The 24342-nt window shown below is 38.5% G+C and overlaps 1 protein-coding gene across 1 annotated transcript in view; it reads left to right on the forward strand.

The window, feature by feature from the left end:
• The window catches only part of WASL (WASP like actin nucleation promoting factor), a 75890-nt gene that overhangs the window by 41115 nt on the left and 10433 nt on the right, over window positions 1–24342 (forward strand). Inside the window, exons 2-8 of the mRNA XM_004707781.2 lie at window positions 6457–6591; window positions 9379–9465; window positions 10422–10518; window positions 13930–13953; window positions 19203–19371; window positions 19979–20021; window positions 21082–21235. Of these exons, the coding sequence (XP_004707838.1) occupies window positions 6457–6591; window positions 9379–9465; window positions 10422–10518; window positions 13930–13953; window positions 19203–19371; window positions 19979–20021; window positions 21082–21235 (709 nt within the window). The remainder of the gene's footprint in view (window positions 1–6456; window positions 6592–9378; window positions 9466–10421; window positions 10519–13929; window positions 13954–19202; window positions 19372–19978; window positions 20022–21081; window positions 21236–24342) is intronic.

A 24342-nucleotide genomic window follows, 5' to 3' on the forward strand; every position in this document is an offset into this window, starting at 1 on the left:
GAGTTTGAAAAACATTTCCAAGAGTGGAATCTGAGATTTGACAAATGTATTAAGTGTATTGGAGAGTACTTTGAAGGTATGTTAGTCTGGGTAGATTAGAGAAACAAATCCTTGGACACACATATGTGTATAAGAAAGAGATTTATGTACAAGAGGAATTGAACATTGAGAAAACATCCCAACCCAGTCCAGTCCAAGGCTGTAAGTCTGATATTAGCCTATATGTCCGATACCAATCTTATAGTCCTCTTCAGACTCATGAAACACATGCAATGAAGCCAAATGCAGAATGATCACAAGCCAGTGGTTAGAAAGTCTTTTGGTCCAGTGGCGTATCTCAGTGCTGACAGGGGTCTCTCTCTGGCTTCTCCAGCTTCCAAGGTCTGGTTGTGTCCATGTGGCTTGACTTCTGCAATGTCTCCCAGGGAGTAGCAGAGAGAGAGCGGGGTGTCTTCTGCCTCCAAGGAGGAAGTACCAGAATTCTCAGAAGGCCATGCCACACAGAAGTCTCATTGGCTATCTCCAGATTGACAGCCTAGACGCCACCACTACACTCTTAATCTTTAAATTGACACCAGATTAGGTGACTACCATAGAAGGTGATAAGGTTGTTTTGTAAAATATTTAAATACATAGAGAGGGTGGAGGTTTGGGGGGTAGCACCTCATAAACATTAGATTTTTATTTACTAACATTTTGCTAGATTCTTACTGAGATTTTTGTAGATAATTTTTCAGTATCAAGTCATTTTAGTAATTGATTAACAGGTTTATAGTGACCTGTCATTACAGTCTTTTGCCTGGCATTAGCTAGTTATGTAACCAAAGAGAACCACCTTATTTTTCTGATCTGGAAATCATATTTGGCCTATAAAATAATATAGTTCCGAAATTGTGAAAGGACTTTAAAGTAAAAGTATTGGATATTCTTGGTGTGTTTTTCAAGTTGAAGCTCCTTTTTTACCAAGTTTGGTATAGAATAGAGCATAGGTTCCCAAATTTATTTGAACGATAGCCTGCTTTCCAGGAAAACAATTACTCAGTATATACTTTGGGAAATACTAGTGTAGCGGGAGGAAGTGGCTGTCGTCTCAGTTTGGGTAGGGAGTGAGCCTAGTGACTAATAGATGTAGAAGCAATATGAATGTGTTAAGCATTGGATTGCTAACCAAAAAGCTGCGGGTTCAAACCTATCACCTAACCGAGGGAGAAAAGATGAAGCTATCTCGTCCTGTAGAGATTTACATTCATGCATACCCACTGGGGCAGTTCTGTTGTCCTATAGGGTCGCCGCATGTTTGAATCAGCTTCATGGCAGTGGGAGCAGTGGCACTGAAAGTTTTCATTTTGAAATAATTTCATGTCCATAGAAAATAGGCAAGTACAGTGCAAAGCATTTCTGGATATCCTTCTGGATTTGCCATTTTTCTGTGGTTTTCTCCCGCTTTATATATACCTGTATGTGTACATGGATATTTTTTCTGAATTGCTTGAGACTAAGTGGCAGGCATGTTGCCCTTTTACAGGACTTCAGGGCATAGATCTTAAAATCAAGGTCATTCTCATCTGTAATCAAAGTCATGTGTTATTTTAAATTTCACAAACAATTGTGTGCTTGAGGGCAGTCAAAGGATACATAGAGTGGAAGTGTAGCTTTGTAAAACTATTTTAGGAGCTGAACGGAATTGCACTCTGTGTAATGGGTAAGAAATCAATACAGAAAATCATTTGGTTTTAGCCTAAGATCTGTGGTATAGCAAAATTGCCTAAGACATACCAGGAAAAGTATTCTGGTGGTGCATTTGTACCTGGGAATCGAGTCTTCTTGCCTGGAACATTTAGCCCAAGAGAGGTGAAAAGTGCACCCACTGCAGACACAGAGGTGGGTAGGTGGGGGACTTCCTCTCCCAGAAATCCCGCCCCCCCCACACTGACTTTCTGCCCTTGACAAAGAAAGCTCTGAGGATGACTGTGTTACTTCAACAACCCAGTACTGAAATAGCAGTCTATAAGTTAAGATACCACACACACACACCCATATTCTTCTTTAACAGATTTTAATCTTAACATTATTGGGCTAATACGAAATAGATTTCCTTTCCTAAACACTTGTCCTTCAGGTTGTTTTTCAATAACATCCTCCTGATTAGGCAAGGCTTAAAGGAATGGAGTTGACTGGCTGTAATTAGCTTAAAGGAATGGAAGGAATGTGTTTAAAAAACTTAATTAAGCCACTGTCAATCTAGAGTTTAAGGGATAATCATTGTTTCTCATATTGTCTAGCATTTATATACTAAATAATGTGTATAAGCTGTTTCTGCTTTTACTGTAGTTACTCTTAGTGAATCAAGAAAGGGCTATGGCGTATAAGTCTCAGGCTTTGTCAATTTAAGCCAAGAGGGAATTAAGATATACATTTTTAGACAGATAATGTGATTGTGATAAATTTTTGAAAACCCGATTGTTGAAAATTTCTTATGACTAGTTGGGTTTTCTTCCAGTATTAAAATATATCACATCATTTTACAATAAGATTTATGATGCCTTGTGCAAAATCTTTGCATTGTTTCAAGATTTCTTTTAAGCAGGAGCTTAAGAATTTGTTTATATAAACATTTAAATGAGGACTTGTAGACATCTTTTTTAGTTCATATCTATTAAAGGACTTCAAGTTTGTGAAAAATTGGAATTAAAAGATAATAGAATTTTTCCACATACTTTTTGAAGACCCCTCCTAGATGCAAATAGTGCTTTACAAAGTTGATATTTGGACTTTTGGCAAGGGGCTTTCCATAATGGAATTTCAGATGCTGCTAGGCAACACATTCTGAAATCTGTAACTTCTTGTTTTCTGGTTAAAAAAGTAAAGCAAGGAAATTTTCAGAGCTTTTCCCAGGTATCTAGTTTCCACATTGCTTCTTTTCTTAGAGATGAATATATTTTGACAGGATCATGCTATAGCACTGTAACTTATATATGATTACCTAAGAAATAATTTGTCATTTGATTTTTTTAAAAAGTCCTTCAGCCTAGTCCTAAAACGCTTGGTATATGTAAATCCCACTTTCCCGAGGTTTTCATCGATGGGAATTTGGGCTTAGGAGTGTAGCCGGACGCACTGCTGCTCTGAGAATTATTTTGAGTGGCCAAAGGTGTCACGTGCGTTCTTCAGTCTTCTTGTGGAAGCCCAGTTTGGTACTACATACGTTTCCTTGTGTAAGTGACCTTCGTAATTTTAAATAATATTTTAAGTGTCTTTTCCTGTGGATATTTTTCACTGCTGCTTTGTATCCTGATTACATTAAGGTAACATCCTGTGTGAAATTCAAGTGTTTGGTGTGCAAGAGTAAAGAGCACATCTCGGAGTGCTGCTCCAGGTCTGGGGCCGTCTTCAGGAACGGTATGAACTCCCAGCTGCACTGAGCTGATTGTGACGACGGGTGACCCCAGGTGTACAGAGTAGAACTGCATCCGTGGGGCTTTCAACCTGGGACCTTTCAGTAGCCGACTGCCAGGTCTTTCTCCCTGGTGGTGTTTTCTGTGTTTGGATTTTAACTGCCAACCTTTTTGTTGGTAGTTAACATTTAACAGTTTGTGCCACCCAAAGATTCCTAAAAGGACAATATATATCCTTGGGGAAATTGAGGCTGCAGATCAGCAGTTCTCAACCTGTGAGTTGCGACCCCTTTGTGGGGGGGTGGGGGCGAACGACCCTTTCACAGGGGTCACCCACTTCATAATTACAGTTAGGAAGTAGCAACGAAAATAATTTTCTGGTTTTTGGGTCACCACAACATGAGGAACTGTATTAAAGGGTCGAGGCATTAGGAAGGTTGAAAACCACTGCTATAGACACAGATCATTATTCATATATATATAAATTGAGAGAAAACACATTACATTAGGCTAAGAACAGTTTGTCTTAAACAAGTTGTCTGAAAAAAGAGCATTTGTTTCCTGGGTGGGACAGAGGAGGGGAGGCACTGAAGTAAATCAGTCAGTAAATAAGTCAGGCAAGTTTCAAGTATTTCCATTTGGGTTCATTTAATTGAGCCAAAAGCTTACACGAAGTCCATGGGCCCACCCCTCCCCCAGCCAGTGGAGCCAATGGCTTCCCCAACAAGGCACAAGAGTGGCAGCTTCCAGAGGCATCTCAAGGCTTGGTGGGCCAGGATATGCTCCATGTTCTCACCCCCCTTCATTTGCTTCTGTGTGCTCTGATCAGACGTGTCCCTCTCCCCGAGCTGTAGCTTCAGTGCTGTCCTCTGAAGTAAATTCTTCTGGGGGGAGAGGTTCTTTCTTAGTCTGGAAACTCCACTGAAACTTTTCTACTATGACTGACCCTGCTGGTATTTGAAACGCCAATGGCATGATTTCCAACATCTTACCAACTCACAAGCCACCCTGATAAGACAAACTGACAGACACAAGATGGGGCATTATAATTAGCAACTGTGAGTCTTGCTTTCAGGTTTTACTTAGTGCCATAATAAAGTGTTTCTAAGAGCTTTATAGAAGTTAATCATTGTTAATACTATTGATGGTTTAAATGTTCATTTTATTAGGTAGGTTATATAGGATCTGAAGCCATAGAATGCCCAGACTGGATGGAAGTCTAGCTTTTCCATTTATCTGTGTGAGACGGGACAAATAAATCCCGTGTTCTCTGCCATCAGCATCTCAGATGGGTGGCCTGGTGTGGTGTCTCTCTTGAGGTGGATGTCAAGATGTCAGCAGGAACTGTGCTCATCGGAAGACTTGATGCAGGACTGGGAGATTCATTTTCAAGATAGCTCATTGGTGCATCATGGTTGTTGGGAAGGGGGCTCATTGTCTCCCAGGTAAACCTTTGCACTCAGTTATGTAAGTAATGGTCCTTGTGACATGGAAACTGGATTTCTTCAAAAGAGTCCCCATTGACTCAGTGGTGGCGAGTTTGGTTTTTGGAGTCGGGTGGGGCCGCAGAGCCCACCTTTATGACAGTGTTTTTGGAGATGCCAGTGCTGCTGCACTGGTGTCCACACTTCGATTAGTGAGGCTTGAAACTTCATCACCCGTCGTACTTTTTATATTTGGGATTTTTACCTTATGTTAGTTTCCTTAATAAATGGATTTGGGGTGAAGCAATATCAATGTTTTAAGACTGTATTGTTTTCCAAAATGATTTGTTGTTTTAATTATACTATCCACATCTTGGTTCTGAAAGCAAAGCTCACGTTCTTCACTGTAATGCAGTCCACCATCTATCTCATTTGGTTCTCCCAGTCAACCGTGCAGCTGGGGTGATCGTTCTGAGTGTGCTGGAGAGACTGAGTCCCTTATTTAGGGACACACAACCTGAAGAGTTAGTCTTAATGCATCCCCAACCCCAACCCCAACCCTGTGATTCCTCTGAAAGCCTTATGGAAGACTAATGATAGTTGTCTTTAATGAATCCAGACATAAGACTAAGTATTTTCCTATAAAACTTAAAATTCTGAGTTAGATGGTGCTGCCTACAGATCAGGAAACACACTGCCTTGGCCACTTACCTAGCAGGTGGCAGACCCACTTGAAATTACTTAAGTGAATGAGAGTGTCCGTTTCATCATGATAGAATTTTAAATTGGTTAATAGATGAAATTAAAAGATTGCTTAAGTTAGGACAGCCCCCCCCCCCTCTTTTTTTTCCAGCCACCAGCTTCCTTTGTCGCTGCCAGTTGGCCACACCTGAAACGTGTAGATTTTCAGTAGCAACACCCTTTCCAACCTCTGATACTCTCCCTCCCTCCTGTTCTTCAGCCAAGCCACTTCTGTAGCTAGAGAGCTTGACTTCTCCAGATCGCCCTGACTCCTCCAGCCCACAGTGGAGGCAGAGAGCGGTCCTCTTGGGTTGCACAGGCTGTCTGGATATAAGATGTTGCTGTTTCCACTATTATGGGTGTTTCCTAATCTGCCCCCATCAGTATTACAGTTTGTAGATACATGGCTTGCTTTCAGAGAATTGCTGTGCTGATGACTTGCTCCTGGAGTGCCACACCTCTATGATTTATGTGGATAATAAATCAGTAACCAAGTGTTGCAGGAGTTCCCGCCCTAGTGTATCACAACCGAACTCATTACCATCGAGTTGACTCCAACTCACAGTGATATCTTACAGGGTTTCCCAGACTGTAAGTCTTTACATGACCAGGTCTCCAAGGTGGTAAGTTTGAACCGCTGACCTTGCTAACTAGCTAGTTAACTTGCTAACTAGCAGTTCAACACTTAACCTACAGTGCCTTCAGGGCTCATTAATTTGGGCCATCTGTCAGATTTGAGACTTCTTTTTCCTGCAATCTGAAAGGACTGCGTGTCTTGGCTAGTTGGGATGCTGTGTTGGGTATGGACTTATAAACTTTGTTGGGTCTGCTTATTAGGTACTTGTATTTAAAAGTCTTGTTTTGAACCTAAAGGCTGTGACTTTTCTATTTTGCAGACTATGTCTTCAGCAGTGGTGCAGTTATATGCAGCAGATCGGAATTGTATGTGGTCAAAGAAGTGTAGTGGTGTTGCTTGCCTCGTTAAGGACAATCCTCAGAGATCTTATTTTTTAAGAATATTTGACATCAAGGTGAGTGGTTTTACTCTCACTTCACAGTTTAGATGATTGTTTTGTACCTCAATGATGATGCATCTTTTAAATGAAAAATTTTTCTTTTAAAATTATTATTTTTAAGATTTTTATCATACTTACGACTATTATTCTCACTGCCACTGAGTCGATTCCAACTTAAATGATCCTATAGGACAGAGTAGAACTGCCCCTGTAGGTTTACAAGAGTAGAAAGCTTCATCTGATTTCAAATTGCTGACCTTGAGATTAGCAGCCCAATGTATAACCCACTTGGTTTTAGATATAAAGTGTGGATCTTGTAAACAAATGAGAAGATGCCATTAGCCAAGTCAGACACCACTCCATACTCTGTTAATTTACTGCCATCTAGCAGTAGTTTTACCTTCTTTTGTTTTCTTAATTATGTATGTCTTTGGTTCATGAAGGATCCACAGTGGTTCTTTGGGTGCTAGTTTGTTTAATTGCAAGGTCAATGGTTTCAACTTAATAGCTTCTCAGGAGAAAGATGACACTGTAGGATCCCATAAGTGGTTTGTGCTCTTGGAAACCCTAAGTCAGTTCTACTCTGTCCTGTGTGGTTGCTGTGCGTCTGAGTCAACTCGTTGGGCATGGTGGGTGGGTGGTTTTGGCTTCTGAGCTTTCCCACCCTCTCTTATTTTCTGGTAATGTAATCCTGTTCGTTACAGACTAGTATACTGTACACACTTCTTTCAGGGAACAAGGAGCCCTGGAGGCGTAGTGGTTACACAGTGAGCTGCTAAGGCCAAAGTCAGCCGTCTGAAACCACTAGTCTCTCTGAAGGCTTTCTACTCCCTTAAAAAAGATATAATCTTGAAAACCCACCGGGGCAGTTCCACCCTTCCTGTGGAGTTGTTATGAGTCAGAATTGACTCGATGGCAGTATGAGTTTGGAGTTGAGGTTAGGGAACTGCAAGAGTATATTTCAATTTGGTCTGTGGTATTATCATTTACTTCAGTTCAGGTTTAAAGTTTTATACGGTACCTATGCTGATGTGTTTGCTACTCACATTTCTTTATGTTGTTTCTCAAGAAGGCACATTTAAGTTGTTTAAGTTCTGTATCCATCATTCTGAATTATAAAGCCCCCTTGTCCTAGCGTGTCTGCCTTTTCAGGGATCCATCTCTTAACAGTTACCGCAAATATAACTATCATTTGCCAAGGTGAAGTCTCCGTACTTTCTTTTAAAACTTTGCTCATAAGTAACCCTCCATGGTTAATAATTAAAATGTGGCAATATGATTCACACAAACTCCCATGAGTGGCTTTAAAAGCATGAGTCTGAGTTACTCTCTAACCATAGTCAAGTTTCCTTCTACATCTCTCGGCTTCCATTCCTTTGTAAAATAGACATAACTTTGTGGGCCTGTTGAAAAGTATTTCACTAAGATTAAGTAAGACTTAACTATGTAAATTAGTGCTTGTTAACATTCACTACCTCCAAGACAGCTGAGAGTTGTCACACGGTCCTGTTCCCAGCAGTGGCTTAGTGCTGCAGTGATTCTAGCTGATGGGTAAGGGAGCACATGCATAATTAAAGAAACCCCTGAGCGCACTGTTTAGAAACGGAATTCCTTTATATAGCTCCATTGAGAAGAAAAGATTTGGGGTACAGTGGTTACAATATCATTGTGCATTTTGAAAGTATGGTCTAGATAGAAGAGTGCACTTCAGAATAGGGCCCTAATCATGTTTCTCTAGTCCCTCATTTCTAAGTGTGGGAAACTATTGTGCAACACACTGTTATCAACCACCTCAGATGTTAAGGTTAAATCTATTTCTTACACCCAGTGGTAAATATGGCAGTCATCTACACCTCTCTTAATCATGGTTTAACCATGGTGGGCTTTAAGACTCAATGCCTTTTTGAGGTCTGATTAATTCTACTAATACCAATGTTTAGGAGGTGGCCGTGCAGAAGTTAGGAATTCAAAGATTGCTAATGAGAATTAGAATATGATTCCCTCAGCATCTACAGGATCTAAGAAAAGAGCATGGAAAATTCCTGTAATAATTGACAAATGGAAAACTAGAACCCATTGCCAACAAGTCTATTCTAAATCATAGCAACCCTGTAAGACAAAATACAATTGCCCTACAGAGTTTCCAAAGTGTAACCAGTGTAAATATTACCGATGGTACTATCAGTGGTATTTGGCACATAGAAATGTTTTCCTCTCCTATATAATATTGATGGTCTAATAATTCCTCTAGTTTATGACTTTAGCTAAATATTTTTGTGAATGCCTTATTAATGTAATGAATTAAACTCAACATGATATATGTAGGTTTTAAGGCATTTAAAAAATGTCTTATCTATTTTTTATTTCTTAGTAATTCCTCCATGATAAGGTATTACTGATAAAACGATGTGATATATTACTTATACATATGGCATATTTTCTTTGTTGTTGATCGGTGCCATTGAGTCAGTTCCCACTCGGGTGCCATGCCCGCAGTTGTTCTTAATTTTGAGCCCATTGTTGTAGCCACATGTCAGTCTGTCTTGCAAGGGGCTTCATTTTTGGCACCGCTCCTCGGTTTTACCAAGCGTGATGTTCTTCTCCAGGGACTGTCTCCTGACAGCATGTCCAGGACACATGACATGAAGTCTCACCAGCCTACATATGGCTTATATGTACATAAAAGCTATTGTTAATATTAAAAAAAACCTGTAGTATGTCATCATTGACTTTCCTTCATTCCTAGCTACTACCTTAAAAAATTTTTTTTCTTTCTTTCTTTTTTATTTCTATTTTTTCCAGGATGGGAAACTATTGTGGGAGCAAGAGCTATATAATAACTTTGTATATAATAGTCCTAGAGGATATTTTCATACCTTTGCTGGAGATGTAAGTCATATTTTTTCTGTATTGCTCTATGTAATGTATTGTTTTATAGTTGCCTGAAAGGCATTTGTGTTTCTTTTATAAATATAAAATATAAAGAATTATTTTAATTTTAAAAGCTTCCTCAGAGATGTTATGGCTAAAGAGGAAGAAAATCCTCAGATGTAAGAGCCAAAGAAATGGCGGTAGGAGGTTAAAAAAATACTGTAAATATAATGTAGTGGTGGAGGAGAGTTTTGTTTTGTTTTTCCCTTTCCTCTCTCTTTGTCGTGGGACGCTCAGGAATAAATTTCTCTAGGTCTTAGTTTTGTTACCTATACAATGAGTCTTTAAGTGGCTGCTAATTTATAGTAATTTTAAAATGTTGAATCTCGTATGGCCAGTTATCTTATCCTGTGGAGGAATAATTCATGACCTAGAAGAGGGTAGGATCCAGTAAATGAGGAGGGAGGAATTTAAAAATATTAATTGTATCTGCTTGGGGAAAATGTTGGAAGGATTTTTATACAGAGTGCTCACAGGAATTGAGTGACTGATTCATGGGTGCATTTAAGTTACTTCCTTTGCATGCTTGTCTTTCCTAAAGTTTATACATTCAGAAGAAAAAGTTGGATTAGGTGTTGTATCCGTCTCTTCAGAAAGCATTTTCTTCTTCAACATCTTTTTTGGGAGAACATAAAAATAGACATAAGTTCTCATTCAGTGCCATGATAATGCCAGCATGTGTTTGTAAGTAAGGTTATAATTTAAATACGTGTGATTGGACTGTAAAATAAAGACACGGGTTCATAGAGTTGGCCTGTTTGTTTTCAGACCCTTATTAAAAGTTCCTCGAGTCATAAAATAATAAATTGTCTGCTCGTAGCACCAGCCTTTCTTTCTGCTGGCCATGTTTTTCTTTTTGCTTTATATAGCTAAATTTGTGCATTTTGTTTATTCTTTTGATGAAAAAATTTCAGACTTGTCAAGTTGCTCTTAATTTTGCCAATGAGGAAGAAGCAAAAAAATTCCGAACAGCAGTTATAGACTTACTGGGCCGGCGACAAAGGAAATCTGGTAATTTATTTCTAATTTCTTAAAAACCAAGGCAAACAACAGGTGCAGTCTAAATATGGCCTGCTGCCTGTTTATGCAAATTAAATTTTATTGAAACACTGCTATGTTCATTCATTTGCATATTGTCGGTGACTGCTTTTATGTAAACTGCAGGGCTAAGTATTTGGGACAGAGACAAGAGGGCGTCCTACAAAGCCCCAAATATAAATTATTGGCAATTCACAGAAAAGATTTGCTGAGAAATAATTTCTCTAGATTTATTGCAGGACCCATTTTAATAACTTGGTTGATAAAATTTTACATCATCTAGCTTTTAAATTTGTATTTCTGTAGCATTGTTCATAGCTTAAAAACCAATTTTAGTTATTTTATACTTTATGAACAAAGACTAGGCATGCGTAGAAGCAGAGTTGCAAACAGGAGCCGTCAATAGTCTCATCTCTATTTTGTCTTAGTGCTATATAAATTATAAGACATAAAGAACTTGTATATCAATGAGCCTTGGTGGGGAGGTGTCCCACTAGATTTACTAGTATGGAAGTTTTGCGTAGCAGTGTGCCTGACCTTTTTCTTACTTTGTGGAGGAAGGGGTATTAGAATAAGTATTAGAAAGGAGAGCATATGGGCATTAGGTCAGCAAATAGGTCCCCTTAAAACTCGCCATGTCTCATGCTTCTTGGAGCCAGTCTTTCTGTACTTCCAGTGGCCCATGTAACCCAGTTTGAAGGTCACTGTCTCAAGGGTATAAGCTGAGAAGAGGAAAGACATTGGCTTGAAACGGCTCTAAAGAAGCGTGTAGTCTCCATCTTTCTGTGAGTCAGTTCAGTAAGGGGAACGAACAGAGGTAAAAGCAAAACATAAAATGAACTGAGTGGTCCCTTCACTTTCACCATCTTAATATATTAATATTCCCAAAAAGTAGTGATGAAGCTTAGTTTAGACATACTGTATATCCCAATTAAAATACTTAGTATTTTCCTACATTTCTATACACCAACGGAAGCCTAGTGGTGTGATGCCGTAAGCATTGGGCTGCAGCTGACCCACATACAGATTGGTGGGTTCCAGCCCACCAGCTGTTCCTCAGGAGAAAGATAGGGCTGTCTGTTCCCTTAAAGATTTACAGCCTGAGAAGGCCTGGGGAGTTCTGCTTTGTCCTGTGGGGTGACAATGAGTCAGAAGTGACTCACCGGCAGAGCTTTTGTTGTTTGGGATTTGGTGCTCCTTTAATGAAGCCTCAGCTTTAGGAAGGATGGTGGCTTCAGTGCCTATCCCCAGGATAGGGTCCCTTGGGCTCCTTTAAGTCGAAATATATGATGAATTCACTGTTGAAGAGTAAAAGATGCATATTTACATGTTGAAAAGTTCACTTGGAACTTTTCATAGGGAACTTCCACAGCCTCTCACCTGCAACAAGAACTGTTTTGTGTCGTTCTTTAAATGGGCAGTATTTCAGGAGCAGAATGGTCACAGCATTAAGGAGACAGCTGACTTATTGTGGGATATCCTTTATGCGAAGTCTAGCTCTTAGGTCACGCCTCTTTAACTTTGACCTATGGGGTATAATTTATGGAACAACAGAGAATTAGTCTGTTTTGTTGTTTTTTTTCCCCTTCATAATACTGGAAGCCATCTCTTATGCGCTCCTCTTGCCTTTACTTCTCAAATCTAATCAGTACCAGGTTTTCAAACCATTCCTCACATCTGATAGTTATAGACCAAGTACTGTGTTCTGAATTCAATACAGGTTTTTATGTACTCCTGCAAGTACGGTGTTCAGTTGAACACAGTGTTCCAAATGTAGTCTGACTAGAACTGCGATATTTAAGCATCCTTTGATTTGATTTAAACACTGTTCTGGTGTTTTATGAAAAACTTGACAATGTTAGCTCTCATTCAAGTTATCTTCAACCAAACCTTTTTTTATTTCCCTCACAAGCCAGGGTACTGGCATCTGCCCAAGTCATTGCATTTTGGCACTTATTCTCTGAACCGTATATTGGTCTCACTATATTTTCATATTTGTTTCATCCACCAATTGAAGAAGTATTTGCATTCTGGATGCACAGAGAATAATGCTTTCGAGATTGGGGTTTGACATTCGTTGACAGGGAGACTTGCTTCCCTCAAAGGTTTCAGAAAGTTACTTTGTCAGACCACCAAATGGAATAATATATTCATATTTTCTATTGCTAGGATTTTTAAATGTATTTCCCAATTAAATTCTACTTATGTCAGTTTGTTGTTATGTTTTTAAATAATCATCTAATTCCACCTATTATTTGTATGTATTTCTCTTAGAGTTTCATAAAAAAATTTTACTTTAAAAGTCTGTGGAAATTGTTTAAAAGTTTTCAATCACTCTTGAACTTTTTTAAAAGCCAAGATTGTATCTTGCTCTGAGAAAACCTGGTATATAAGAATATATAAGAATATAAATGCAAAAAATGGATAGAAATACTCCTGAGTCTCTTCTTCCTTACGTACTTGTATCGTCTTAGTATTTTCTTGGTCTGTCTTGGTGCTGCCGTCTGAGAATGTTCATTTCCTCTCTGTCCCACCGGCCTCATGGCTCTGCATACTGTCTCTGTGCTCTTGACTCTCAGCATTGACCTCTTCCCTGACCTCGCGCTCTGTCTCCTCAGAATGAATATCAATATAGCCTTTAGACTTAACATGTGAGCAGAATACTTGATTCTTGTTCCACACCCCTAAATTAAGCCCGATTCTGACCAGGACCTGGGTCTCCTAGTCCTTCCCATCTTAGTAAAAGGAATTGCCTTCCACTAGTCACTCAGGCTAAAATCTTTGGTCTCTCATAAATCCTCTTGGTAAACCCTATTGATCAATCAAATTCTGAGCAATAGTTCCTGAATTTGACTGCATCTCAAAGTGTGACTACATCTCTAGCAGCTACCACACCTTCATTACTCGAAGCCCCCACGGGCTGTGTGGATTGCTACTGAGTTCCCTGAGGAGTCCTGCTTCTCTAGCGCTCTGCCATCTCTTCCACAATGAAGCTAGAGCGAACTGTCCACAACACAGGTTAGATTATGTCCCTGGCTCTATCCAGAACCCTACACGAGCTTCCTTATCTGCATAGAATAAAATCTGTAGTCAGTAACCACGGTCCCATCATGTTAGTGGGCCCTTCATGATTCCACCTCTGCCTCTCCTGACTGGTCTCTTTCTCCTGCTCCTCGCGCTCACTTCCGTCCAGGCTTCAGGATGCTCCTTCGTGCCCTTTTCTCCATGTATGCTGTGCTCCCTCCTCACTCCATCCAGATATGTGCTCACTTGTCTGTTCTCAGAAAATCCTTCTTAAGAATGAGACAGAGTTTAAATGAATTGACTTTTTAAGTTGATGTCATGTTACATATTCTAATAATATTTTAATTTATTTTCCAACAGAGAAAAGACGAGACCCCCCAAATGGTAAGCACTTTGATAGTTATTGGTCAAAAGATTATAGATTACTACTTAATCCTTATGGAGACATGTAGTATACACTAATAGCTATTATTATGATCAAATATACTTTGATTCTAACTTACTGTGTTCTTATTTTAAAATAGTGATGACAGGGAAGACTTAGGAAATAGACACTGTTCTTTGGCTTCTTCCTAGGAGGAAGGAATACATGGTGGGCGGGTAGATTAGTGAGATCTTAATTCTGTATTGACAATTGACTGAGTTTAGAATCTCTAGAATTTTGTCTTCAATGTGTTCCTTAGAGGGAGGCAATCTTTTTCTAGCATACTTATTTACTCCATTAAGATTTTTCCTTTTTTCCTTATTTCCAGATAGTAAGTATTTCATACTGGTGATAGGAAACCTAGCCCCTATTCAGTATGAATATTACTGCAGTGATTTCTTTTGAACTAACATTAGCTGCAGCGAAGTGTGCACACACATGCGCTCATGCATGCATGCACACAAGCAATTATATAGCGCTGTTTATATAGTATATATATTTATACTTACATGGATTATATGCATATAAGGATTTAGGATATATATATATATATATAACTATAAATAAAATACCTCAGAAAACAAGCAAGATACTGAGATGCAAAGGAGAGTGTCCCGGGCTTTTAGGGCTGAAATTCTCTTCCTGGACTGGATGAACCCTCCCTGAAATTGTGTGCTAAAGTATACGTTCATACAGGCAGTCTCTGGTTACACACTGTACTTAACTGTGTCTTTAAGTCTTTCTGTGGAATTTTTAAGACAAGCCATAGCAGGTTCATATGATTGAGCCTGACTTTTGTGCAAGAAGAGTCTCAGAGCCTTTTTAATGATTTAAAAGATACACGTGCAGCAAGCGAAGGTGATTGTGATGAAGACTACGTTAGGGGCAGAGAACACATTTACGTAACAAACGCCAAGGAGGAGCTGTGTAAATCAGAAGTGACTAGCCCTGGGTCTGACTGTGCATTCACTTTTGGATTAGAATATCAGCAGTTCTCAACCTGTGGATCGTGACCCCTTTTGGGGTCGAACGACCCTTTCACAGGGGTCGCCTGATTCATAACAGTAGCAAAATTACAGTTATGAAGTAGCAACAAAAAACGATTTTATGGTTGGGGGCATCACCACCACATGAGGAACTGCTGGAGGAAAGGGTGGTGCCATTAGGAAGGTTGAGAATCGCTGATGACTTTGTTGTTGCCCCTTGGCTGTCAAGTCTTTCTGACACTCGTGGAGGGAGGCCCACCCGGTGGTGTGTGTTCAGAGCAGAGTTGTGCTCTGTTGAAAGTAGAGCAGCAGACCTTTCTTTCAAGGTGCTCCTGGGTGGGATCCACCCTCCAGTCTTTGGTTAGCAGCTGAGCCCCTTGGTGTCACTAGGGGCTGTTTGTTTTTAACAGATTGGGGGACTTAATCCACATAGCACACAATTCAGTAGTTCAAGCATATCAAGAAGAGTTTTACAATCATTACCACAATCAATTTTACTACATTTTTGTTTTAAACCGCCCCCCCCCCCATGGTTAATAGTAGTTCAGTAGTGCTTATCTTGTGCCAAGCAATATATATACTTTGGCTTTCTCTTTTAAATTCAAGTATTCTTATTAATACCTGGTTATAAAATGGGGCTCTGTGGGGATTTAACAAGGTCATCAAAGTGCTTATCATAGTGCTAGTCCTGAGTAGGTAATAATTCTTAGTTATTGTGATAAAGATGATGCAGAAATAGTAATAGCAGCTACTGCTTAATGATCACCAATACTGGCAGCTACCTTATGCAGCAACTCCTGGAGTCCCCACCCTCACCGGGATGTGTAAACTGGGGCACACAGAAAAATAATTTGCTCTCAAGTCAAATAACTAGTTTAAGTGGCCAAACAGGATTCTGCTGCATGTGATCTGATGCCAGGGACTGACCCTTAACCATTGTGAGGGTTACCCTGCTAGTAAAGGTCTGGAGGTACGACTACTGAGTCACAAATCACTCATCTGGTAACTCTCAACACATTGAAAGTTTTTTTGTTTTTCTTGATGTGCCCAATAGGGTAGCCTCTTGTTTTTGAGTTGATTATTTTATATTCTGTGAATGTCTGTTGAGGATTACCAACCAGTATGGATTCCTAGTTGAGATGCCTAAAGTTTTGGGAGAAAGTAACGAGATTTTTTTTCAACTAAGGATAGAAATGCTGTCTGGAGCTTTTGGTATTTTAATCTTTTGAGAACATTTATAAAATGCATTTCTGTAAAAGGTTCCTCCTTTCCTTGATTAGATACAATGAGCATTCTTTCTGGATGGTATGTCCTATGATCTTAGTACCTCCGGCAAGAGGGGTACTCTTGGTGGCTGCATGCGGTGATTATGAAAGTTGTTCATTAAAGAGTTAAAGAAAATACACCCTAACTCACTGCTGAGTCTAGTCTGACTCACAGTGACCCTATAGGACAGAGTAGAACTGCCCCTGTGGGTTTCTAAACTACTTCTGAAGAGTGTCTAGCACTCTTGACAAGAGTAGAAAAACAAAATTATATAGCCCGTGTCACCAATATTTGTATACTTACTAATGTAAAGATCTATGTATGAAATTGTATTGACATATTGCATACACAATAAGGAATGCAATAGATAATTATAAGCAGATGGGTCAATTTATTTTCCTGCTTACTGGTAGATTGTCTTGCTCTCCCACATGTCACCAGTTTGGGAGGAGGCCAATGACTTTTCTGCACCACCACTAGGTGGCAATGATAGCTTACCCACATCACACAGTGTCCATACAGGTACTGCTTCAAATGCTTGTGTTAGGCTATTAACTTACCATCCTTCTCAAAATAGAGCGTTTTAGAAAGACACTTTGAAATCTTCTCCCAACCTTTTTTTATTTTTGGTTCCTTCAATTAAGTGTTTTGGAATACCCATTCTGCTCAAGACTATAGTTTGCTATGGTGAACACCGTTGAATGCCTCTGGATTATCAATAAAACACTAACACATGTCTTTTTGGCATTCTCTGCTTTCAGGCAAATCCATCTGACAGCATCAGTGATATATATATATATATATATAAAGTAACATCTGTCTAGTATCTGCATCTCATATAAACTTAGACAATTCTCAAAGTTATTGATTCAGTATTAAGTAATGGGCTGCTGGACTCTAGATGGAGAAAACTGATCAATAAAGAATATATGACCATATCTAAAGTTATCTAACTGTAATCTGTTAGTTTTCAGGCACCTTGTGCTTTGACCTTTGTAAAGGTTTGAGTAGTTAACACAAAGGATGTGCTGTAGTAGACCAGGAAGTAGGAGGCCTGAGTTCTTTGCCTCTGTCACTAATTGTGATGCATGGCAGCAGATTACTTGACTCTTCTGGTCTTTCATTTTCTTCATCTGTGAAATAGAATGGTGCCACATCTGAGTTAAGGCCAAGAAAAGATAGGGATCCTAGTTCACTAGAATATGAGTGGAGCTTTGATATGCCTTCCAGCTATCACTTACATGAAAGGGCTTCAAAACATTTGTGGACAAAAGCAATGAAAAAATAATGGACTTTTTCCATGACATTAAAAAAATCATTTTATTGGGGACTCATACAACTCATCACAATCCATCCATCCATTATGTCAAGCACATTTGTTTTCCATGACATTTTTGGAGGTTCTTGTATTTTGTTTCTGTCCTCTTTATCCTTGAGCAGTCTTTGAAAACAGTGTGTTATTTTCTCTAGTGAAGCTATTCATTGAGCTTACAAGATCCTTAACTTCCTTATTGACCAGAAAAGAATTCACGGGCTTGAATAATTTAAATTCCTAAACTTAATCCAGTTCTCTTACCAGGACCTTCTAATGAGATCCCCTTCAGAGCAGTTAGTTGTGATAGCTGGGTACCATCTAGTTCTTCTGGTCACAGGGTTGTGGAGACTGATACTTGCATTGTCCATTAGTCTATTGGGTTAATTGTTTTTATGTTTTTTAAAATTTTCATCTTCGTCCCTATGGACAGAGAGAGAATAGTAGTTGTACCTTGGATGGCCATTCCTGAGCTTTTATGACCTTGGTTGCTACTTGCCATAGTAGGATGTAGAAGGTTGTCTATGTGAATCATGTTATGCTAGTTGACTTTGGTGTGAACCCCAAGCCCAGTGACTCAATTCTCTCAATGTGTTTGGTTAGATCTAAAAAGCTTCCATAGCTCGCACCCTTTGTGCTCTAGTGTATTCATTGATAGATTTGCAGTAGAGGTAAATACCCATGTGCAAATGCCCTATGTCAGACCTGTATATGTTCTTGAGTGTACTCCCGCTCTCCCTACTTTTCAGTCCAGGTATCTGTCTACGAACCTGCTTGCAGATCACTGTGACTGCAGGGGCATGTATATTATAGTATTTTTCTCTGCTATTCCATTGAAGTGACATTTTGCTGTTGTAATGTTAGCTATATTTCATGTTTAATTAACTAGCGTTGGGAGCACTGGTGTGTATATGAATTACCTAAGTAGCTAAGTATTTTTCTTGAAAATAAATAGGGTGAATTTGTCAGGGAAGCTGAGTAGATGCTATATTTCTCATAGTCTCTCTGTATGTGTGCTGATGGAAAAAAGACTACTGGACTTAACTTGGGTACTTTCAGGGGGGTGTGGGGAATGGTTCTAGTAATTTTGAAAGTACTTTTTCCCTCATTTTGGATGAATAAAATTTAAACATTGAAGATAATATTCCTTTTGTTAAATTTTAAACAAAATAGGTTCTTCTCATACTTTGACTGTAATACATGCCACTTTTTTTTTCCTTTTTATACACCAAATGTCTGAACCTGCGGTTAATACATGCCACTTTTCAATGTTGGATATGAGTCTATTTTAAGAAAAAATTGAGAGGGCAAACCAATTGACTATTAAAGTCAGAATCCAAGACATCAGATCATTTTAAATTCTAGTTGAAAGTTCATACTCTACATTAAAATTTAGTTATAAAATAGAAGTTTGCATTGAAATAATGAATCCAGTATAATGTTTAAGGATATTATAAGTATCTGATGTTTAAGCTGTACTTTTTCCTTTACATGTAAATATCTAACATGTAGGCTTAAGGAAACATGTAAATAATTTGCAGTAATAAAGTAGTCCTACTTCAAAATTACATTATTTAAATTAGTGTTTATTATATGTAATTACCTTAAATGATAGTATTTTCTATTAATTTGCCTTTATTTTCAGGTCCTAATCTACCCATGGCAACAGTTGACATAAAAAATCCAGAAATTACAACAAATAGATTTTATGGCCCCCAAGTCAACAACATTTCTCACACCAAAGAGAAGAAGAAAGGAAAAACTAAAAAGAAGAGATTAACCAAAGCAGATATTGGAACGCCAAGCAATTTCCAGTAAGGCAATCCTTAACTATTGTCCTCGGTTTTGATTGATTCATTGCTGCTCTTGAGTTTTAGAAAAATTTAACTTTCCTTTTGGAAGGAACCTTCCATTCACAACTTGCATGCTTTTTGAGCTGTGGGTTTTTTCAGGAGTTTTTCTTTTTTAAGTAAGCACTCAGCAAACATTCTGTGCACTTTGGTTTTTTTAATTTTTCATTCACCAGAAAAGAAAAATGTTATTTCTTCAACTAAATATGAATAGAACCATGTTCCCTATATATAAAATTGGAAATAGTTTTCTACCCTTTAAAATGCTTATTTCCTCAGCCCATTATAAAACATCTATCCATGAATATGGTCTCCGTGTATTCTTATGCTTATCAGGACACATCAGGAAGGGAATGCTCAGAGAGCTTGTATCACATTTTTAAAGCTGAGTTAGTAGCAGAACCAAACCAGATTCTAGAGCATTGTGTTTCCGGCTCCTTGTGCATAGTTTTTTCCTCAGACTATGACTCTACCTGTGAGAACTGTAAAAATGTAAAGGACTGATTTGATTTCACATGTATCGTGTTTCTAATGCTCCCTATGTGTTTGTTTTTTCCGACATCTACTTTAGGCACATCGGACATGTTGGTTGGGATCCCAATACTGGCTTTGATGTGAGTATCTTTTCAAGCAGCCAATGTTTATTGTTCTAAATATGTGGTAATGTTATGGCTGATCTATAGGTTTTTGTTCCCATTCATTTTTGTCAGGTCTAGCATGTATTTGGATATTCTTCTTTATGTCTTGAAGGCCATGGTTTTTGGGTTGTCTATGTAGGTATGTCATTGGGCTTTGAAACCGTAGTTTGTTCTATTGTAAAAAGACAGTTCTGTGCCTGTAAAAAGACACCGTTTTTACAATATCTGGCGTTGTGTGTTGTTTAAATAAAATTCTGAAGAGAATAAAAAATTTGGTTATATACAACTTATGAGCAATATACATTAAATGACTAATTACTGTCGATAGTAGTCCAGTTTTTGAGTTACATAGATCTTTATTGTCTTGTTCTTTTTGGAAAGTTCTTAATCGATTTAACTTACAGCACTTTATAAGGTAAGTGAAACTGTTAGCAGAAATTACTGTTTTATCTGTTTTCATCATTTTATCTGTTTCATCTAAGTTCTGTGTGCTTCGCATTTGACAACTATGCAAGGTTTGTATAAGTCATTTTATAGAGCATTATTGTTTATGAGTGGGGTCATGAATGCTTTTGGTTTCTTCCATTAAAATTGTAATATCTGGTAAATCTGCAAGCATCTATTGAGTGCCTCTTGGACTTTGTATACAAAGTGGTGGGAATACAAGGAGTCTTTATCCTTTTATTTATTTATTTATTTTTGTGCATGTTTCTACCTGAACCTTACAGGAGTAGGACAAGGTGCAATAGGCAAGCCCTGGGGATGCCTGACTCTAGGATGAGTCAGTAAAATGTCTAAATGAAGTGCCCTTTTGAAGGGAGGGGATATAAGAGAAATGGGATAAAATAAATAAATGAACTCTACTATTTTTATGATAAAGTTAATTAGCATATAAGAAATGTGACTATATTCAAAGTTCATGAACTTAAAATGTCATAAAGAGCATGATTATATAAATGAGAATTAAATCTTACCATACCCATGTTTTAAAGATTATCATAAAAGTTGTCATTGACAATTATTTTCTTTGTTATAGCTGAATAATTTGGATCCAGAATTGAAAAACCTTTTTGATTTGTGTGGAATCTCAGAGGCACAACTCAAAGACAAAGAAACATCAAAAGTTATATATGACTTCATTGAAAAAACAGGAGGTGTTGAAGCTGTTAAAAATGAACTGCGAAGGCAAGGTAACTTAGTTCTGTTTCAGCATTCTGATTTCTCTTTTCATTGAACTCTGCCGTGGTCCTTACCATTATCAGCTACTGGACAGGTTCCTCTGAAGCCTTCCTTACACAGAGTATCTGAAGAAATAGTCTGGGCCAGGGTGGGCGGCTCACATTTTTTTATAACTAAGAAGTGTGACAAGGTTTGTTTATATTAAAAGTTTTATATTTGCCCCATGGCCATCTACATAAAATCTTCTATTTTACAATAAAAATTATAGTTGTCTATTTTATGTAATGAATCTTCAACTATTTGGGTTTGTAATTCCATTAAAATTATTTTCTGGATAATTCAGCAGTAGGAACTTAAATATAATCAGCCTAATCACATCCATTATAAGAGAACCCCCATGCTTAAAAGAACTCAGTTGCCAACCAGTGGGTTAGCCGTTCAAACCCATCAGCCCCTCCTCTAGAGACAGATATGACCTTTGATGTCTTAGGAAACCTTAGAAGCAGTTCTCTGTGCTTGCTAGGGTGACTGCGAGGTGTGGAAGGCAGTGGGTTTGGTTTTGGTTCCATCAGCATTAGAACAAGCCAGGGTTGCACCGGGATTAAGAACTCGGCTGCTAACTGAAAGGTCAACAGTCTGACGTCACCAGCTCCTGAGATAGACAGATGTGGCAGTCTTAAGGCAGTGGGTTTTTGTACAATATAGTAAGCAATTTCAGAAAATAAACAATGCATATTTTCATAGTGAAATGCAAACGTTTTCTCTTTGAAAAAGGGTAACTGGTATCTCTTGATACCTGAGAGCACAGAACATAACAACACTAATGCCTCGTTTCAAGCATTTTCAGTATGTCTTAATTATCACAATGAAAGGCCAGGTACGTTTTCTATCGGAGCAGTCCATATACTTGCCACTTGGTCCACCCCTTCCTTAACTTTTTTTTGCTTAAAATAGCACAGAAAAATGTCCATTTAAAGAATTTGACTGTTTTTTAAACTTCGGTGTTGACCTTACCTGTGTCTTCTATATTGCTTATTTTCATTTAGTATCTAATTGATCCATTGGTCCGTGTATTCAGTAAACATGACTATTTGAGCACCAGCACTGGACATTTAGATGAAGAAACATAAAGGTTTTTTGGCTTTCTTCTGAAAAACCTTACATGCAGACATATATAAACAAATATGTAAAGAACAAACAAAAAACCCTTCAAACCCACCATTGTTGAGTCTATTTGGATTCGTCGCAATCCTATAACATTTCTGAGGCTGTAAATCTGTACAGGAGTAGGCAGCCTCAACTTTCTCCCAAGGAGCAGCAAGTGGGTTTGAACCACTTACCTTGTAGTCAACAGTCCAGTGCTTACAGTACCACAAATATGAACATTTGAGGGAAGATGGAATTGAAAGACAATGGGATGTTTCTGGGAACATGTTTTGAAGCCCCCTGGTATATGATCATGATTTCTATTTTGGAAACACAGTGCTAGTTCCATTGAAACTAGCATGCTACTAATTTATCTGTTGGGAAAGAATTGCATGTCTAAATTCTATAGACTTAGAAAACAAAAAACATGTTTTCTACCTCACCATTGTTTTGAAATTCTCCCTAGTCAGTCCCTGTTGCTAGTTCTCAGCTGTGGGAGGTCCTGAAGATTCTCTGATGCCCCTTTCTCTCCTCCACTGATGTCCACTCATCTAGAGGGCCTGTGAGTCAGAACGGACTCTACAGCTAGGTGGTCACCGTTCACTTTGCACTGCCAAGGAGATCCAGAGTGTCTCTCTGACCTCTCAGGATTCACGAGTCTATACATTACTCATAACATTATTGGACCAGTGGCACTGCTTCCCTCTCACCTACATACAATTAAGAGGGGTTACCAACGAAACACCCGGAAAAGTTCCACTGGGCAGAGCTTTCGTAGTACACATTTTTCCCACTAGGCAAGCATCAAGCAACTCGCTCTGAGTTAGTGTACCCCCTGGTGTCGCTTGGGAAGGTTCTCTCTGGTCACAATGAATTTCTTCTAAAATGCGTATATAATGCAAGTAGATATTCAAATTTGGAAAAGAATGAATTAGAAATGTAGAAGTATGTGAAATTATTTTTAAAATATCCTTTGTAACTGATTTTGCAGAATGGTGTAATTGGGTTTGTAAAACAGTAACAGATTTCTCTTTCCAGAATCATCTTTTTCTGTGTCTGTTGAAAGTGTTTGATGCTCATTAACACTAACAATCTATTCTGTAGGTCCACCACAGTGGAGTGGTACGTATTCGGGATGCTGTTTGACCTAGTGCTGAAAAGGATGCATGTTGTGAAGTGTTGGTTTTCAAAGAGTCAGAATTCACATATCCTGACTCCAAATCTAACTTCCAAGGAGGGTTTTTGCCCTCTACACAAAGAATGTTTTGGTCACATTGATGTTAAAGGTTTCTTAAAATATGTATTTATTGCTATTTGTATTTACTAATCTACTATACTTTTAAGGAGCCGTAGCTGGCATTGGAGTGAGTAAGCATTGGACTGCTAACTACAATGTCAGCGGTTCAAATCCATCAGATGCTCTGAGGGAGAAAAATGAGGTTGTCAGTTTAGGTAAAGAGCCGTAGCTGGCATTGGAGTGAGTAAGCATTGGACTGCTAACTACAAGGTCAGCGGTTCAAATCCATCAGATGCTCTGAGGGAGAAAAATGAGGTTGTCAGTTTAGGTAAAGAGTTAGGAGTCCCAGACTACCTCTAGGAATCGACTTGATGGCAGTTAGGCTTACTTTTAGTGGTAGACATTCATAGTTGGCATTATTTATCCAGTATATTTATGTATCCAGTATATTTACATTTTTCCATCAATTAGGGGCATGCCAAAGGGGCTAGACAGAAGTGAGCCCATACTTCTGCAAACACCTATTCAGGGAGCTGTCAGCATTCCCATTTGTGTTAGGTCACACTTCTCTACATGCTTAGACTCCAAAATACTTGATAACAGTGCTTCCTAAATTCTGCAGTATTACATATCCATAAGGTAGTTTATATTTGTATTATTTTATACTCTGTTTATAATTCCTATTAATATCACGAGAGTATCTACCATTTACTTTTAATATTAATCAGCGATAAT

Source organism: Echinops telfairi, unplaced genomic scaffold, assembly GCF_000313985.2.
Source record: "Echinops telfairi isolate 266 unplaced genomic scaffold, ASM31398v2 ScPeMD7_23;HRSCAF=83, whole genome shotgun sequence".
NCBI classification, from domain to species: Eukaryota; Metazoa; Chordata; class Mammalia; order Afrosoricida; family Tenrecidae; genus Echinops; species Echinops telfairi.